Source organism: Amblyraja radiata, chromosome 7 (genome assembly GCF_010909765.2).
Source record: "Amblyraja radiata isolate CabotCenter1 chromosome 7, sAmbRad1.1.pri, whole genome shotgun sequence".
Taxonomy (NCBI): Eukaryota; Metazoa; Chordata; class Chondrichthyes; order Rajiformes; family Rajidae; genus Amblyraja; species Amblyraja radiata.
This window is the reverse complement of record NC_045962.1, coordinates 38,082,402-38,099,591: the sequence shown is the minus strand read 5'-3', so window position 1 is coordinate 38,099,591 and position 17,190 is coordinate 38,082,402. Positions and strand designations below refer to the sequence as shown.

Sequence of the window (17,190 nt, the reverse complement as noted above, 5' to 3'; positions counted from 1 at the left end):
ATGAGTTTGTTTTGTGTAATTTGACAACTCAAAGTATAACAGACTTTAGGTTAGGTTATCATAGCATATTTTCTGTCAATTTGTAGTTATAATTTGCAGCTGTAGGATGGATCCTGACAACCCAAGTTTTCACAATTACTGACCTGCAAATTCAAGGACTTGATGGTCCACGAACAGGAATTGTGGAGAATCCCCACTGTCTAGAAAACTCAATTGCAAATGTGATGCAAAAGTGATAATTAGATTTAGTATGAAGATCTCAAAGTTATGCACAAACTTCATATGGAAAACTATTTTCTGAGTATGCTTGTTCTGTTCTCTGTAGTAGAGTTGCTGGAATACAAACTTCAGCAAGAACAGATTATAGCAAATGATCTGCAGAATTCCCTAAGAGCAGAGCAGGACAGATCAGCTGAACTTCGCCAACACTTGCAAACTGAGCAAAGTACAGTGTCAGACCTGAAGTCGGACCTGTCTGAAGTCACAATTGAACTGGAAGCTGCGTTACAGACTCGACATGAACTGCAGCAAAACCTCCAGAAACTCAGGTTTGTCACCTTTGTCACTGTCTGTCTATAGAAGAGTGAGACAGATATGTCTATAACCAATAATAACCAGGTCAACATTAAAGACATTGAGCTGTTTTTTAATTCTAAATATATTTTCAATTAGATTTTTCAAATGCCTTTGTGGAATTTAAACTTGTATCCCCAAATTATTACACCAAGTTTCTAGTCCAGAAATAGTGAATAGTTTACTGAATTACTGATACCTTGTTAGCCATGTTGTCTAAATTCATCAAAATGTTATTGCTTCAATTAAATCTCCCTTCTTTCAACAAAAACACTTACTCATAACTTTTTGTAACCTTTTTTCAATCCTGTTAAGTTCCATCTTGCACTCCATCTTACACGGGTGTCAGGGGTTGCGGGGAGAAAGCATGAGAATGGGGTTAGGATGGAGAGATAGATCAGCCATGATTTAATGGCAGAGTAGATTTGATGGGCCAAATGGCCTAATTCTGCTCTTATCTATACTGGTGCTATTCCATCCCTTCTACAATGTGTTTAGTTTAGAGATACAGCGTGGAAACGGGTCCTTTGGCCCACTAAATTCGCACTGACCAGCAACTACCCGTACACTAGTTCTATCCTACATACCAGGAACAATTTGCAGAAGCCAATTAACCTGCAAACCAGCATGTCTTTGGAATGTGGGTGAAAACTGGAGCACTCGGAGAAAGCCCACGTAGTCACAGGAAGAACGTGCAAACACCGTACAGGCAGCACCCGGAGTCAGAATCGAACCCGGGTCTCAAGCACTGTAAAGCTGCAACTATACTGCTGCACCACTGTGCTGCCCTAAATGTGATTATTTGAATATAGGTGGTGCGCTTATCTGTCATCTGGTCGTACTTTATACATTTCCCTGCTCTTAAATTCTGTATCTTGGCCAGTGAACCATGCTGTTGATATTCCTCCTTGTCTGCCAGTCTAACAAATGTCAGAGAATGTAGATATGCATTCTGTTTCTCTGCACTGCCTTATCATATCGTTTATTGGGAATACCTTTTATTTGTTTATTGGCCTGAAGCTTTTCCAGATTGAATTCCATCTTCTGCTTTTCTGCTAATATCTATGAAATAATTCAACACGGGCTATAGAAAATAAATAGACATCACAGTATTTTGCCTTGAATTATTGAACAGTAAGGTAAACGCACTTGATATTTTGCATTTGGGTCTCAGTTGGCTGAATGGGAATTGTAGATCATTTTCCTCATCATACTGCAGATGTTTCTCTTCCCCCCCCCGCTGGAGATCTGAGGTAATGTCTGAGTAGTCAAAGTGCTCTACTCAAGAAATTGTAGCCCTCAGTCTTCATAGTTTAAGAGAAAGATGCTATTGTGATTTTCCCATCACCAAATGTGGTGATTTCACTCTTACATTGCTCACGTGCCTCTCCTGAGATGCCATGTTGCATTGCCTACAATCCTTTTCTCATTGGATGAATTTGTCCTGCACACACCCACTCTTTTGTTGTCAGCCAATGTTGTTTTAATTTATTGCTTATTCCATGCCACTGGCATCTTCTATCAATGTACACCTCGCCCCAACTCATGTATGTGGCTTTCCATCTGTTTTAGGGGAGAATTGAATGCTAAAGAAAATGAATTGTTAACTGCCGCAAAGGTGTTTGATCAGGAACGGCAAAAAGTACAGCAATTACAGAACAAGATGGAGAAGGAGCAGCTTCATCATAAAGAGCATAAAGAACACGAATGGCTAACTCATCAGGTAAATAGATAGTAAAATGGCAATGCTGAGGCTCATCGACGTATGGTTTACTTCTCATCATAGCTGTGAATCCTATTTGCACTATTGATATCAGTCCACTATCTGGTCATTCATTTTCAATGCTTAAATATGTGAGATTAATGAAAAGATTTAAGACCTGCATGGCTAAGTTCGAATTGGCAGTCTGAACCAACAGGTACTGAATGGAGGCCATTGTCATAGTGTCATACAGCGTGGAAACAGATCCCCCTGTCCAACCTGCCTACACCGACCAACATGTCCCATCTACACTAGTCTCACCTGCCTGAGTTTGGCCCATATATCTCTAAACCTATCCTATCTGTGTACCTGTCTAATTGTTTTTTCAAGTGGTGCAGTGGTAGATTTACTGTCTTACAGCACCAGAGACGCAGGTTTGATCCTGCTACAAGTGCTGTCTGTATGGAGTTTGTATGTTCTCCCCGTGACCATGTGGGTTTTCCCTGGGTGATCCGGTTTCCTCCCACAATCCAAATATTTGCAGGTTCGCAAGTTAATTGGCTTCGGTAAAGTTTGTAATTTGTGCCTCGTGTGTAGGATAGTGCTAGTGTACTATCACTGGTCGGCGCGGACTCAGTGGGCCAAAAGGCCTGCTTCTGTGCTGTACCTCTGAACTAAACTAAAGGCAAGATAAAAGGTAGACATAAACTGCTGGAGTAACTCAGCAGGACATGCAGCATCTCCAGAGATGCTGCCTGTCCCGCTGAGTTACTCCAGCAGTTTGTGTCTACCTTTGATTTAAACCAGCATCTGTAGTTCTTTCCCACACATAAAAGCAAGATAAGCTGAGATGGCTATTTTAAGAAAAAACATGTGGGATTTGTGATACCTTTTTGTAAAAGAGGTACACAGTACAAAGCTAAGACATTTATCAGACCTTTGCAAATCACTGGTTGGATCCCAGGTTAAATGATTGAAATTCTGAATACTTCAGTTTAGGAGGGATGTTAGCCTTGATGGTCCCAGTGATGAGGCTTTGATTATGGAGATAAATCACAGAACCTGAGGCAGTCTTCTTTAGAGAGAAGATAAAAGGGAACTGTAATAGAGATTTCTGATAGCTGTAAATATCATCTATTTACACTGTTATGCTTGGTAACCAGAGAAATGATTTTATTTTTATACTGCATTGCATCTATATCTCAGAAACTGCAGAAGGCCCTGGAGGAGCAGCATGCACACAACCACCAATTGTCTGTTTCCTTGGAGGAAGAAAAGATGGCGAATAACAACTGCCGCAAAGAAATTGAAGCCAAGTTATTGAACAGTGAATCATTGCTACTACAGGATCATAGGAAGCTGACAGAGACTCAAGAACTACTGAAAATGGAAAGAAGTCATGTGACAGAATTGAGCGAGTCCTTGGATCGTGAACGCACTCGGTCAGAACAGCTATATCAGCTTGTAAATTCTCGTCGTGATGAAACTGCTAGCCAGGAACGTGTCTTTACAAAAGAACTGCAGAGTCAGCTTGAGGAAGAAAGGAAGAGGACTATTGAACTAGCAACAATGATTGAAAAAACACAACAGCAAGCTATTTCAGCAAAGCGAAACCTCGAAGAAGAAATCCAACTATCCCGACAAGAAAATCAAAAAGAACGGGACATCAGCTCCAAATTGAGGTCCATCCTCGAGTCTGACCAGACTCAAGTGCAGGAACTCAATCGTTTGTTGGAGTCAGAAAGGCAGCACAACCTCCGGCTGCAGAACGAGCGTGAGAGGCTTCAGGCTAATATTCTAGCAGTCAAAGAGAAAGAGCGAAATAAGGATGATCGAAGAGGGCGTGAGAGGAGGCAGGAAAGGCAAGAGCTAGCTGACCATGAGCAAGAACAAGTGATGTTGAAAGATCGATTGGTAAGTCAGTGAACACATACTAGAATATTAATTTAAAATTCTTCAAATTAGAAACAAAGTATTTCCAGCTACGATTTTATTTAAAAGTCAGTTGTAATTTGCAATATGCAAAAACTACTACTACTACTTTCAAATCAAAGTGGCAGAACTCTGAATGGACTGAAGTTTGAAGAGGGTGGAGATTAGACAGTCAGGCGAACACTGGAATTGGCAAGTCTACAGTCATAGTCATACTGTGAATAGAGGTCCTTTGGCCCAACTTGCGCACACCGGCCAACATGTCCCAGCTACACTAGTCCCACCTGCTTGCGTTTGGTCCATATCCCTCCAAACCTGTCTTATCCATGTATCGGTCTAATTGCAACCTGTCTAGTTGCAATAAATGGCAGGAACAAGGGTGACATGATGAAATGTAGAAAGTGTGGAGATGGAATCAGAAGCGGTGGTGGTGAATAGAATAGGTCCAAAGTTCAACAGAATACAGTAACACTTTTTAAAAATCTTAGATGGAGTTAGAATTATTTCATATACATCTTACTTCGCTCCAACACAGTCAGGGATGCTGCCTGACCTGCTGAGTTACTCCTGATTTTGTGTCCATCTGCAGAGTAAACCTCCCTCTTGTAATCCTCAATTAAGTGCCTCAGCCCCAAGCTCCAAAGCATAACTCAATTTTAACAATGTTCCATTCCCCATGTTCTTTAACATCCCTGAATGATACAACATTTAAACAGTTGTCATCTTGTAACTCCCAATCCATTTCTCAAGGGTCTGCAATGTAGGACTTGAACCCTGGTTCGTGAGATGAGAGATAATATATCATTGCAGCATTGGAGGAAGCCATCAACTGATTGAATGCATGTTGGGACACTTCAGAGTAATCCACTCAGTCCAATCCCACTGCACGTGGATACCTAGGTTCCTCTGCCGAAATGTTGAAACAAAGAACTGCAGATGCCTGTTTATACGAAAGAGACAAAGTTCTGGAATAACTCAGCGGGTCAGGAAACATAGGTGACGTTTCGGGTCAGGACCTTTCTTCAGAATCTAGTTAGGGTAGTCTGAAGAAGGTGTCCCGACACAAAATGTCACCCGTCTTTTTTCTCCAGTGATGCTGCCTGAGTTACTCCCACACTTTGTGTCTATCTTGGGTTCCTCTGCCTCTGGATACTTTGAAACTGAGCTGCAAAGCCTGTGTTGTCTCTTATGATCATTTCTGTTAACTTGCATCATTACTCTACTTGAATATCTCAGACATAATCATTGGTCCCAGACCCTCTGGTCAGGTTAACAACTATTCACTTTTTCCTATCCTTAAGCCAATTTCCTGGTGGACAGGCGCTGGCTCTCCTAGTCACAAACCTCAATTGTAACCAATATTTTACGTGGAAAAACACTCTTGGAAAATTCATATTGACAGCATCCACCGCAGAGAGGAATGGTGATGAATGGGTGGGGGAGGAGAAAGGAACTGGGTGACGAGGATGGGGCAATGCAAAGAAAGATGTGCAAGAGTGGGGTAAGTGGGGTAGATGAGAAGAACTAGGGATATCTGACATTTGAGAATTATGTTGAGTTGTAGGCTACCCAAGCCGCATGTGAGGTGCTGTTCTTTCAGTTTGTGTGTGCCCTCCCTCTGGCAGTGATGGAAGCCAAGGATAGACGGGTCGGAATAGGAATAGAGGGATGAGTTATAATGGCTAGCAAACAGTTCCACCTGGCTCTAGTGGACAGAAGGGAAGCGTTCAGTGAAGCATTTGCGTTTTGATCTCAAAGATGTAGAGGAGGCCACAGCAAAAGTGACCCACCTTTAACAATTGGTTTTAGGAAATTAAACTGACTAGTCTGTAGTTACTTAGAGTGTCCATACTTAACACAAGGAAATGTTGGTTTACTTTTTCTCTGATAATTGGTTTTAGAAATTAAACTGACTGGTCTGTAGTTACTTAGTGTCCACATACCACCTCTTGAACAGGAGTGCCACATTTGCCATTTTCCAGCCCTCTGACATCTGCTTTTCTGTGGAAGATTGTAGGATTATGGCAAGCCATCGTGTTGTGACCATTTAGTTTCTCTAAGCAACCTGGGATGCAAACCAGGCAATTTATCCACCCTAAGCAAATCTACCTTATATAATTGCTCTTGCCTATTAATATTCAACCCGTCCATTACCTACACTATATCCCCTTTATCGATATTTTGTCAGCATCCTCTTCCTTGCTAAAAACAGCACAAAATATTCATGTGGTGCAGTGGTATAGTTGCTGCCTTACAGCACCAGAGACCCAGTTTTGGTCCTAAATACGGCTGCTGTCTGTACAGTTTGTACATTCTCCCTGTGACCACGTGTGTGGGATAGAACTAGTGTACGGGTGATCGCTGGTTGGCGTGGACTTGATGGGCCAAAGGGCCTGTTTCCACTTTGTATCTCTAAACTAATCTAAACTAAAATCTGTTTATTCCTTCTTCTGCACCTCTAAACTTATAATAATTTACTATGCATTGTATCAATATTCAGTAACCACAAATATATTATTGCTAAAATATTTTAATTCATGAGATATGAGGATGCACCTGTTGGCAGCATCAAACTGAATAGAGAACTCTGAACTCTAGACAATGGGGAATATCTGCTATAGAAATTGAAACCATTAAAGCATTTCTAAACTTGTAGTCAATAATCAACCATGCTTCACAATTAATGTCCTCTTAACTAACATAATGCTGACCTGCTCCTACATTAATTCACTCTGTTTTTAATTAACTGGCTCCTAAACAGCACGAACTGGAGTTACAACACCAACGAGATCAACAGCGAGTTAGAGAATTGCAACAAATGCTTGCAGACTTGGAGGAACAGGAGTGCAAACTTGTGTCTCGCAAGCGGCAGCGAGGAGAACCTGAAAGTAGCCCAGCGAAATGCATTTTGAATACTGCTAGCTACAATGTAGAAGGCAGTCCACTAAATGTGCAACAGCGTCTAGAAAGCACAAGACAGCAGTTCCTTCTGTTGACTGTCCGACTGAAAGAATTGCTTCACAGAGAGCAAAGGTATGTTTGTGCATGTGAAAGAGGACGTGTCCGTGTGAGAAGGACAAAACACGTTTTGTCAAGACTTGTGCAGATTAAATTACATACAAAGTACAAATCCTTTTATCTGCTGAATCAATATTCTGTTTGACAAAAAAATAAGATAGGCATGTTTTAAAATATGCATAAGATCTAAATCCTTGAAGATTCTTTGTATTTCATATGAGCATATCACAGTATAAACAATGCAAATTGAAAACTTTTTTTTAGTCCAGAATGTTATGCTGCTTTGAAACCAAGTCACCAAAAATAAATGTGAGAATGATTGATAGTAATGTTTTTTTCCACCAAGAAATCTGATGGAGAGATTAGTTCTCTGCAAGGCGATACATAAATGTCTTCTCTGTGCCTGCCAGTTGTGGAAATATTCTGTACTTTCCAAAACATAACATTTGTGTTCGTATCAAATTAGAAAAAGGTAATTTTGTGGATATTTTATAAACCACTGCTGGGAATAAAAAGAGGCCATTTTATCAGATTGATTAATTCCACCAGCTAACCCATGTGCAATAATGACCCATTCTGCTAACTGTGAATTAGTTGGTTGTCAGGTAAAAGTAGCTAAAATTAGGGAATATGTGCCATTTTATGTTACTGAACGATTTGTAAGACTACAATTTTAACTTTAGCAGCATATGATCATAGATGATCTGCCTCTGGCCTCGACTCCTTGGAATGTAATCTTTATTAAGCAAGTAGATTCTGAAGTGGCATATAACGCAACGTTTCACAATTCTCTTCCCTTTTTCCTAGGGGACAGGATGGTCACATAAAGACTGACGATATAAGAGATCTTTTGCAGACTTTAATTGAATCAAACTCTGAATCGCAACAGTTCATTTTAGGGACACAGGTGAGTTAGGTTAAAAAGTTACGAGGATAACATTTGAAGATGTTAAACATCTGAATAGATTTCTCTGCTTTTGTTCTTATCAATTTAACAGTGTAAATTTCAATTGGCACAGATGCAGAGGTATATCTTTTTTTCAGACGTCATGAGTTTCATGAATTCTCTATCCCAGAGGTTTGTAAAAGTAGTCATTAAATATATCTCGCATGAAGGTGGGAGCATATTTGAACTACAGGGAGTTGAGGGGTTTGGGAAGAGTGCAGAAAAATGGTGCTTGACATCAAGGTTGGAATAGCCATGGTCTAACTGAATGGCAGCATAGGTTCAAGGGGCTGATTCATCTGCTCCTGTTTCTTTTGCTTCATTTTGGCGAAATTCAATCTCAGTTTTTACTTACACAAAATAAAACCTGTTTTGGCAGCCGTGGACCTTATCAAATATTATATTAAGCTGATTAAATTACCGGTTTAGAAACCATTCAGAATAACGTAATTTGAAATAATAATAACGTTGGCGCCACGATGTGAGTGGAATCGCGCCATTACAGCTCCGCAAAAAACTGAATTTAAAACGGGGGTAAAAGGGTCAAACAAACGCACTTACCACAGGAGATCGATTGCAAATGGCTCCGGCAGCGTTTAAAAGGTGCGTGACGTCATCAGGCGCGCGATTTTAAGAAGAAATTATGACCCAGCGCTCCCCTCCCCCCACCACTGGAAAAAAAGCTGCGAGAAGGGAAACAGGCCTGAGCTCGGGTGCTGCTGCTGCTTCTCAAGAAGATGTCTCACAGAGGAAAGCTGAAATGGAGGAACTCAAGACTACCATTCTAGGTGAGATAAAGAAGCAGAGGAAGGAGTATATGGAGGAGATAAAAAGTTTAACAGCGGATATGCTGGTGTCTCACGAGAAAAATAAAGAAGACTTAATAAAACAAGTTATAATGACGGTAAGAAATATGATGGATGAGTGGAAGGAAAAGGCTAATGCCGAGTTACAAACTCAAATTGAGGAGGTAAAGGATATAGCTGCTGGGATGGAAAGAAAGCTGGATGGCAAGATAGATCCTACTATAATTTCGCTAGACCAACAAGGCGAAGCAATTAAAGAGCTAACTAAGATTGCTGAACTGAATACTAAGGAGACCGAAAAACTCCGTGCCGAGAACAAACGCCTCTTAGAATTATTACGCAAAACAAACGAGAAATGTATTGATCTGGAGGGACGCCAACGCCGTAAAAATTTGCGTATAGTTGGTCTGAGCGAACGTCGTGAGGGGAATCAAGATCCTCGAAAATTTGTTGCAAAACTTTTAAAGGATATTCTGAATTTGGATCATGAACCCCTGTTGAGCCGTGCACATAGGGCTCTAAGACGGGCTCCTGGGATAGGTTCATCGCCCAGACAAATGATTGTAAAAGTGGCCTTTGATCATGTCTTCGAAGAAATGATGAAGATAATAATAAAAAAGAGAAACCTGAAATACGAGGGAGACAACATCAGTATTTTTAGAGACTACCCAGCAGAAGTGGCCAAGAAAAGATCACTATTTAGAGAAACAAAAGGTATCCTGAGGAATTTACAGAATACTAAGGATCTGAGATATGGCTTGATGTACCCAGCAATACTGAGAGTAACTTATGATGACAAGGAATATCGTTTCGTTAAGTATACTGAAGCATTGGAATTCGCCCGAGGCATACAGCAGAAGCCAGAAGATGAAGAGAGAGAAGACGTGGAGGAAGGACCCGAGGGAGAAGGAGAGAACTGAACTTTTATCATCGACCTGTGGTTATGAAATACTCACTTAGAAGGAAGTGGAATAATGGACATTTAGTTGTAGTTCTGTATTAATTATTAGAAAATATTTAATTATTCCATGATAATAGTATTACATATTATAGTATTAAATACAATTGATATTAGTAATTAGCAAATAGTAATATGAATAATAGAAATAATTACTAAGTACTAAGTATATAAAGTTAGTACCCCACCCCAATATATATAGCATTTGAGATAGGAGCTGGTATAATTAACATCTTTTTTTTTAATTAAAAAAACGGAAGTCTTTAGATTAATGGCCACGTTAGTGTGGCTTTCACCTTCACATACTACACACTATATAAGTGTAGTTTCTTTTTTTTCTGAGCACCCTATTAACACCCTTTACTTTTTTTTATTATTGATATTTCTTATTGTTTTTGTTTTTTATTGATCTTATATTATATATTATTTGAATGTAGATGTGAAGGATATTGTGTATATAGTTTAAGAAGACATAGATGCGGATTAAGGTGGATAGAAATTCTCATTGGATTGATGTCCGGGTGCAACGGGGAGCTGGGGGAGTCAAGAAAGCTACTCCAAAAAAAGCCGCCCTAATAGTAAAATGCATGATATAAAGGTGAAGACTGGGGGTGATGGAGTAACCTTCTGCAGTTGGAATGTAAAAGGAATTAATGAACCAATTAAAAGGGGAAAGGTGTTAGCTCAGTTGAACAGATTGAAGACAGATGTCATTTTCCTTCAAGAGACTCATCTTAAAAAAGATGCTCAACATAGATTAACAGCTAAATGGATTTCTAAGGTGTATCATTCTACATTTATACATAAATCTAGAGGAGTTGCAATAATTATTCGCAAAGGTATACCTTTCATACAAAGTTCTATTATAGAGGATAAAGAAGGCAGATATGTAATAATTACAGGGGAATTATATTCAAAAAAGGTAATTTTAATGAACATATATGCCCCTAATTTTGATAATCCACTATTTTTTAAGAAAATATTTAATAATATTCCTTTATCCACTCAACACAATTTAATAATTGGAGGTGATTTAAATTGTACTTTAGATAACTACTTAGATAGATCATCTGCAAAAAGGAAAGCTGCCTCGAAATCAAGTAAATTCATAAATGCTTTTATCAATACATCTAATATTAAAGACATCTGGAGGTTAGATAATCCATCCGGACGAGAATATTCTTTTTTCTCGCCCGTACATGGAACCTATTCGAGGATAGATTATTTTTTAATAGATTCTAAATTACTTCCTTTTACGTATGACGCAAAATATCATAATATTATCATCTCGGATCATGCGCCATTAACATTTAAGATAAAATTAAAAGATATATCTAATAAAACTACTACCTGGAGATTTAACCCTCAGATATTAAAGGACAATGACTGTTGTAAATATGTGATGGATCAGATTAAATTATTTTTTGAAACTAATGATAATCCTGAAACTTCCCCATCACTATTTTGGGACACATTTAAGGCATTCATGCGTGGCGCAATAATATCCGCACAAGCACATCTCAATAAAGAAAATCGAAAAATAGAACAAAATTTAGAAAATGAGATAAAACGTCTAGATAATGAAAATATAAAACAGCCTTCCAAAGAGTTAAGTAATAAAATTGCATCAGTAAAATATAGATTAAATAAAATATATTCTAATCAAGTTATTAAACTTTTTCAACAAACTAAACAAGTGTATTTTGAATTTGGAGATAAACCACAAAAATTACTAGCACGACAGCTTAGAAAATTAGAAGATGAGAAGATGATACACGGAATTAGATCTGAGTATGGAAATATATTGACTACTCCAAAAGATATTAATGATAGATTTTTACAATATTATAAAAATCTTTATTTGTCAAAACTAACAGGACAAACAGATAGTATGGAAATATTTTTACAAGAATGTCAAATCAATAGCTTAGATCAGGAAGGTAGAGAATTGTTAAATGCTGAAATAACAGTAAAAGACATTATAGAATCAATTAGTTCGCTAAAGAACTAAAGCAGCGGGCCCGGATGGCCTGAGTGCAGAATTTTATAAAAAATTTCAAGATCTGATTTCTCCAAGATTACAAATAATGTATAGATATGCATATGACCAAGGAAAATTACCAGAATCTCTAAATGAATCCACAATTACACTCATCCCTAAAGTAGATAAGGATTTGGAAGATCCTGGATCATATAGAGCGATTGCCCTTTTAAATACAGACCAAAAAATATTAACTAAGGTCTTATCTAGGAGATTAAGTTTAGTGATCTCTAAATTAATACATTATGATCAAACAGGTTTTATCCCAAAACGTTATTCATCCCATAATCTCAGACGCTTGTTTAATATTATATATTCAAAAAGAATACGAGATACGGAACTAGCGGTTATATCATTAGATGCAGAAAAAGCGTTTGATCAGGTGGAATGGATGTATTTATTTAATATAATGGAAAAGTTTCAATTGGGGGATAGATTTTGTAAATGGGTAAGAATTTTATATTCGAATCCTATTGCAAGAATTTTGACTAACCAAATTTTATCAGCCAAATTCAAACTCTCTAGGGGATGCAGACAGGGATGTCCGTTATCACCCTTATTGTTCGCATTGGTGATAGAACCATTGGCGGAAAAAATTAGATCTGAACCTGAAATATATGGCTATAATACTGATACAACAATTAATAAAATTTCTTTATATGCAGATGATGTTTTGATTTATATTACAAAACCGGAAATTAGTATTCCCAACCTGCTAAACATTATAACTAAGTTTGGTGCATTTTCTGGGTATAGGATTAATTGGGATAAAAGCGAGATTATGCCAATAACAGGAATAAATCTAAATACATTACAACAATACCCATTAAAAGTAGTTACAGACAAACTTAAATATTTAGGGATTAACGTAACTAAAACTCATAACTCATTAATAAAATCCAACTATCCTCAACTATTAGATAAACTTAGAAAAAATATTTTATATTGGAAAACACTTCCTATATCCATGATTGGTAGAATAAGTGCCATAAAGATGGTATTTCTACCACAGTTGTTATATTTGTTTCAGGCTATTCCTTTTTTTCTTCCGAAAACTTTTTTTTTTTAAATTGATAATATTGTTAATAGTTTTATTTGGGATTATAAAAATCACAGAATAAATAAAAAACATCTATGCAAAGCTAAGATAAATGGAGGATTAGCACTTCCAAACTTTTTATATTATTTTTGGGCTGTTCAGATTAAGAATATGAATTTCTGGTGGGTAAATATGGATCATGAACCGACATGGTTAAATATAGAAAAGGAAGACTGTCTACCTTTCAATGTAGGTTCGATAATTTTTGCACCAACGGAAGTACAAAAAAAAAATTATAAAGACAACCTAATAATATATAATAATAGACGTATTTGGAAACAAATAGTTAAGACTCTACATTTGGATAATCTCTCATTTAGATTACCAATTATGAATAACCCATCGTTTAAACCTGCTATATTAGATGGGGGGTTTAAACAATGGGATGATTTAGGAATTACAAGGATAGAACACCTTTATAGAAAAGGAAAATTTCTTTTATTCCAGGAGTTACAAGATATTTATGGATTGTCTCCACAACATTTGTTTAGGTATTTACAAATTAGAGATTATATTAAATCCAATACACAAGATTATAAAAATAAAGAAGCAGGATTGTTAGACGAACTGTTTAATTTATATCCAAATACAGAAAAATTAATAGCCTATATATATAACATCATTTTGGATAAGGAGAATCCAATAACGGAAATATATCGTCAAGCATGGGAAAATGAAATGGGATTGGCTATAACAAAAGAAAACTGGGAAGAAAGTCTACAACGAATACACGTTCATTAAACGCCAGACATATATTGATACAATTTAAAGTATTATATAGGTTACATTATTCGAAAACTAAATTAAATAGTATTTTTCCGAATCTCTCCGCTATTTGTGATAAGTGCAAGAAAGCAGAGGCAAATTTAATACATAGTTTCGTTACATGTCCTAAATTGAATTATTACTGGACAGAAATTTTTAAAGTTATTTCTGAAGTCATCAAAGTTAAATTGGACCCTAACCCAAAGCTAATAATATTTGGAATTCCGGATTTACATCTATCACTTACAGTAAATCAAAGAAATTTCTTTGATTACTGTTTGATAATTGGGAAAAAAATCATATTGAAATTTTGGAAGGGAACATTATCCCCCACAACCAAAATGTGGGCAACAGAGATGATGGAGACGTTACATCTGGAAAGAATTAGATTTGTCCTATTGGACAAGTATAATTCTTTTGAACAGATATGGTCTCCATATATACAGTATTTAGAGAAGTAGCTGTTCTTGGCAACACAGCTCGGCGTGCACCCTGCGGGATTTGGTGAGAATAATTCATTTTTATATTGGAATTAACATATATGTCTTTATTGATACTATCACTTGTAGTAGTGTTATTAACAATACATATTGTGGTTTTTCTTTTTTTTTTTTCTTTTTTTTTTTTCGTTTCTCTTTTCTTTCTTATATATAATCAAATTATTATTTAATCGCTCTCTTAATGATTTATAACTGTTCTATTCTTTTTCTATCATTATTTCTAAAAAAAATAGTAGATAAGTATTACTAGTGTTTTACTTAATGCAAATTGAATTAATTTGATATAAAGTTGTTTGAAGCATTGTAATTGATTACCTTTAATAAAAAAATATATATCAGAATAACGTAATACAGGCACTTTGAGATATTTCCGATTTGATCCCAGTTACGTTTTTTTTTCATGTTGTCCTAAGTTGTTAATTTGCTACTTGCTATCTCTGATACTTGGTGTTGAGCATTCTTTATCCAGATATTGACTTCTTGCATTACTTCCTGTCAAATATTAACGGCGTAACACTTGTATCTTCGAGTCGTATAGTGTGGAAACAGGCCCTCCAGCCCAAATTGTGCATGCCAACCAACATCTACACCAATCCCACCTGCCTGAATTTGACCCACATCCCTCTAATCCTATCCCATCCACATACCACGTTCCCAAAAGTTGCGATAGTACATGCCCCAACTACCTCCTCGGGCAGTTCGTCCCATGCACCCATCTTTTGTGTAAAAAAACTTATCCCTCGGGTTCCTACCTACGGGTTCCTACTTTTCCCCCCTCAGCCCAAATCTATGTCCTCTTGTTCTCGATTCTCCTACTCTAAGTAAGAAACTCCATGCATTTACCTGATCTATTTCTCTCATGATTTTGTACACCTCCATAAGATCACCCCTCATCCTCCTGCGCTCCAAGGAAGAGGTCAGACCTGCTCAACCTATCCCTTAGCTCAAGCCCTCGAGTCCTGGCAACATCCTCGCAAATCTCTGCATCTTTCCAGCTTGACATCTTTCCTATAACATGGTGCCCAAAAATGAACACAATACTCTAAATGTGGTCTCGCCAACGTTTTATATGACTGCAACATGACCTCCCATCTTGGTGTTTGTGAATTGCGGTTGAAGGCAAAAGTATAAACTAGGTTATTTAGATTTAATTATAGTTATACATCATGGTAATAGGCCCTTCTGTCTAACACATCCATGCCGGCCAATGTGCGCCAACCAAGCCAGTCCCTTTTGCCTACGTTTAACCCATATCTCTCTAAAGCATTCTTGTTTATGTACCTGAAAAATGTCTTTTAAATGTAATTATTGTACCTGCCTCTCAACTACTTCATCGGGCAGCTCATTCCACACACCCACCACCATCTGTGTAGAAAAAGCTGCTCCTAAGTTCCTATTAAATCCTTTGCCTCTCACTTTAAGCCCATGCCCTTGGGTTCTTGATTCCCCTACCCTGGATAATAGTACAGCACTATCTATTTCAACATAACCATTAAACAATTCAGATTTTGATGTTGCTGTGTAACCTGCTGTTCTAGGAGAAGAAAATGGACCATGCAAATTCTCTTCTGAATTTAGAAAGGCTAAGTTGGATGAAAGAAAGAAATCAGTTGCAGAATGCCTTAAAAGAGACTGAATCGGAACTGGCCAGAGTGATGGCAGAAATTGAAAATAGACCTCTGCGGCATGACCTTGTTGACCCCTCAAGCTTGAAGGTTAGTATAAAGGAGATTTGACTCTGCAATTCAGGTAACGAAATGCAACCATGGTATGAAGTGCCTTCAAGTATATAGTGTGCAGTATCATGTTCTCCAAGACCAAATTTAAGTAAATATAATTTCATTTATAATGCCGGTGTTAAGTTTTTTCCTACACAGCTCTTTCCAACACATGTTAAGTTTATCCCCTGACACTATACTTAAATACTTTTGCATTTTAGGCAAATCCAAAGGTAAAAACCCACCTAAATGTTCCTTTTTTTAAAAATTTGAGTTATAGATTTCTTTGCATGAACTATTGCCCCTTTGCCAGTGTTGACCAGGAGGTATTTTAAGATTATATTCTGCGGAACAGTGCAAAACTGCAACGTATGATGATGGTATTACAGAAGTACGACATTAGACTGGTTTACAAACGCGGAAAGGTTATGCACTTAGCTGACACTCTGTCACGAGCTCCGTGCAACACCTGCGAGAAACACCTGTCAGGCGATGATGGTTTTGTTGTTTTGATGGTCTCCTACCTCCCATACTCGTGTCTGGACGATCTGGCAGCACAAACAGATACAGACGACACTCTACAGTCACTCTCCTCTGTCATCCGACGCAATACAGGCTACCACCCCTGGTTCACCCATTTTACCCTGTTCGTGATGAACTGGTACTTCAGGACTGCATCGTGAAAGGACACACGGCAGTTGTTCCTGCATCTCTGCAAAACAAGTATTACGATGCCATCCAAGGGGTCATCCATGTGTGGAGGCAACCATTCTGAGGGCAAAGAGTATGTTCGTCTGGCCTAGAATGTCCGAATTTATACGTGAGAAAGTTGAGTCCTGTGCGGTGTGCAATAGCCTAACGTCGCACCAACCCATACAGCCCCTTCTCTCGCACCCCACTCCTGACTTGCCATGGTCTACAGTTGCAACTGACATTTTCGAGTGGCATGGCAATCAGTACTTGGTCCTGGTCCACTCGTACCAGTTCGAGATCGACCTACTCCGCAGTCCAACCTCAGCCATGGTTGTTGAAAAGCTGGCACGCTACTTTTCTGTCCACGGGGCTCCAGTTCATCTTCTCTCTGACAATGGCAGCCAATTCACCAGTCAGCATTTTAAGGACTTTGCTGAAC

The 17,190-nt window shown here is 38.0% G+C and overlaps 1 protein-coding gene across 6 annotated transcripts in view; it reads left to right on the top strand.

The window, feature by feature from the left end:
• The window catches only part of pcnt (pericentrin), a 185,144-nt gene that overhangs the window by 154,638 nt on the left and 13,316 nt on the right, over positions 1-17,190 (top strand). For all 6 annotated transcript variants that reach the window (XM_033024217.1, XM_033024221.1, XM_033024222.1 and 3 more), the window contains 6 exons: positions 326-548; positions 2,146-2,296; positions 3,482-4,189; positions 6,969-7,240; positions 8,033-8,132; positions 15,879-16,055. In XM_033024217.1, the coding sequence (XP_032880108.1) occupies positions 326-548; positions 2,146-2,296; positions 3,482-4,189; positions 6,969-7,240; positions 8,033-8,132; positions 15,879-16,055 (1,631 nt within the window). The remainder of the gene's footprint in view (positions 1-325; positions 549-2,145; positions 2,297-3,481; positions 4,190-6,968; positions 7,241-8,032; positions 8,133-15,878; positions 16,056-17,190) is intronic.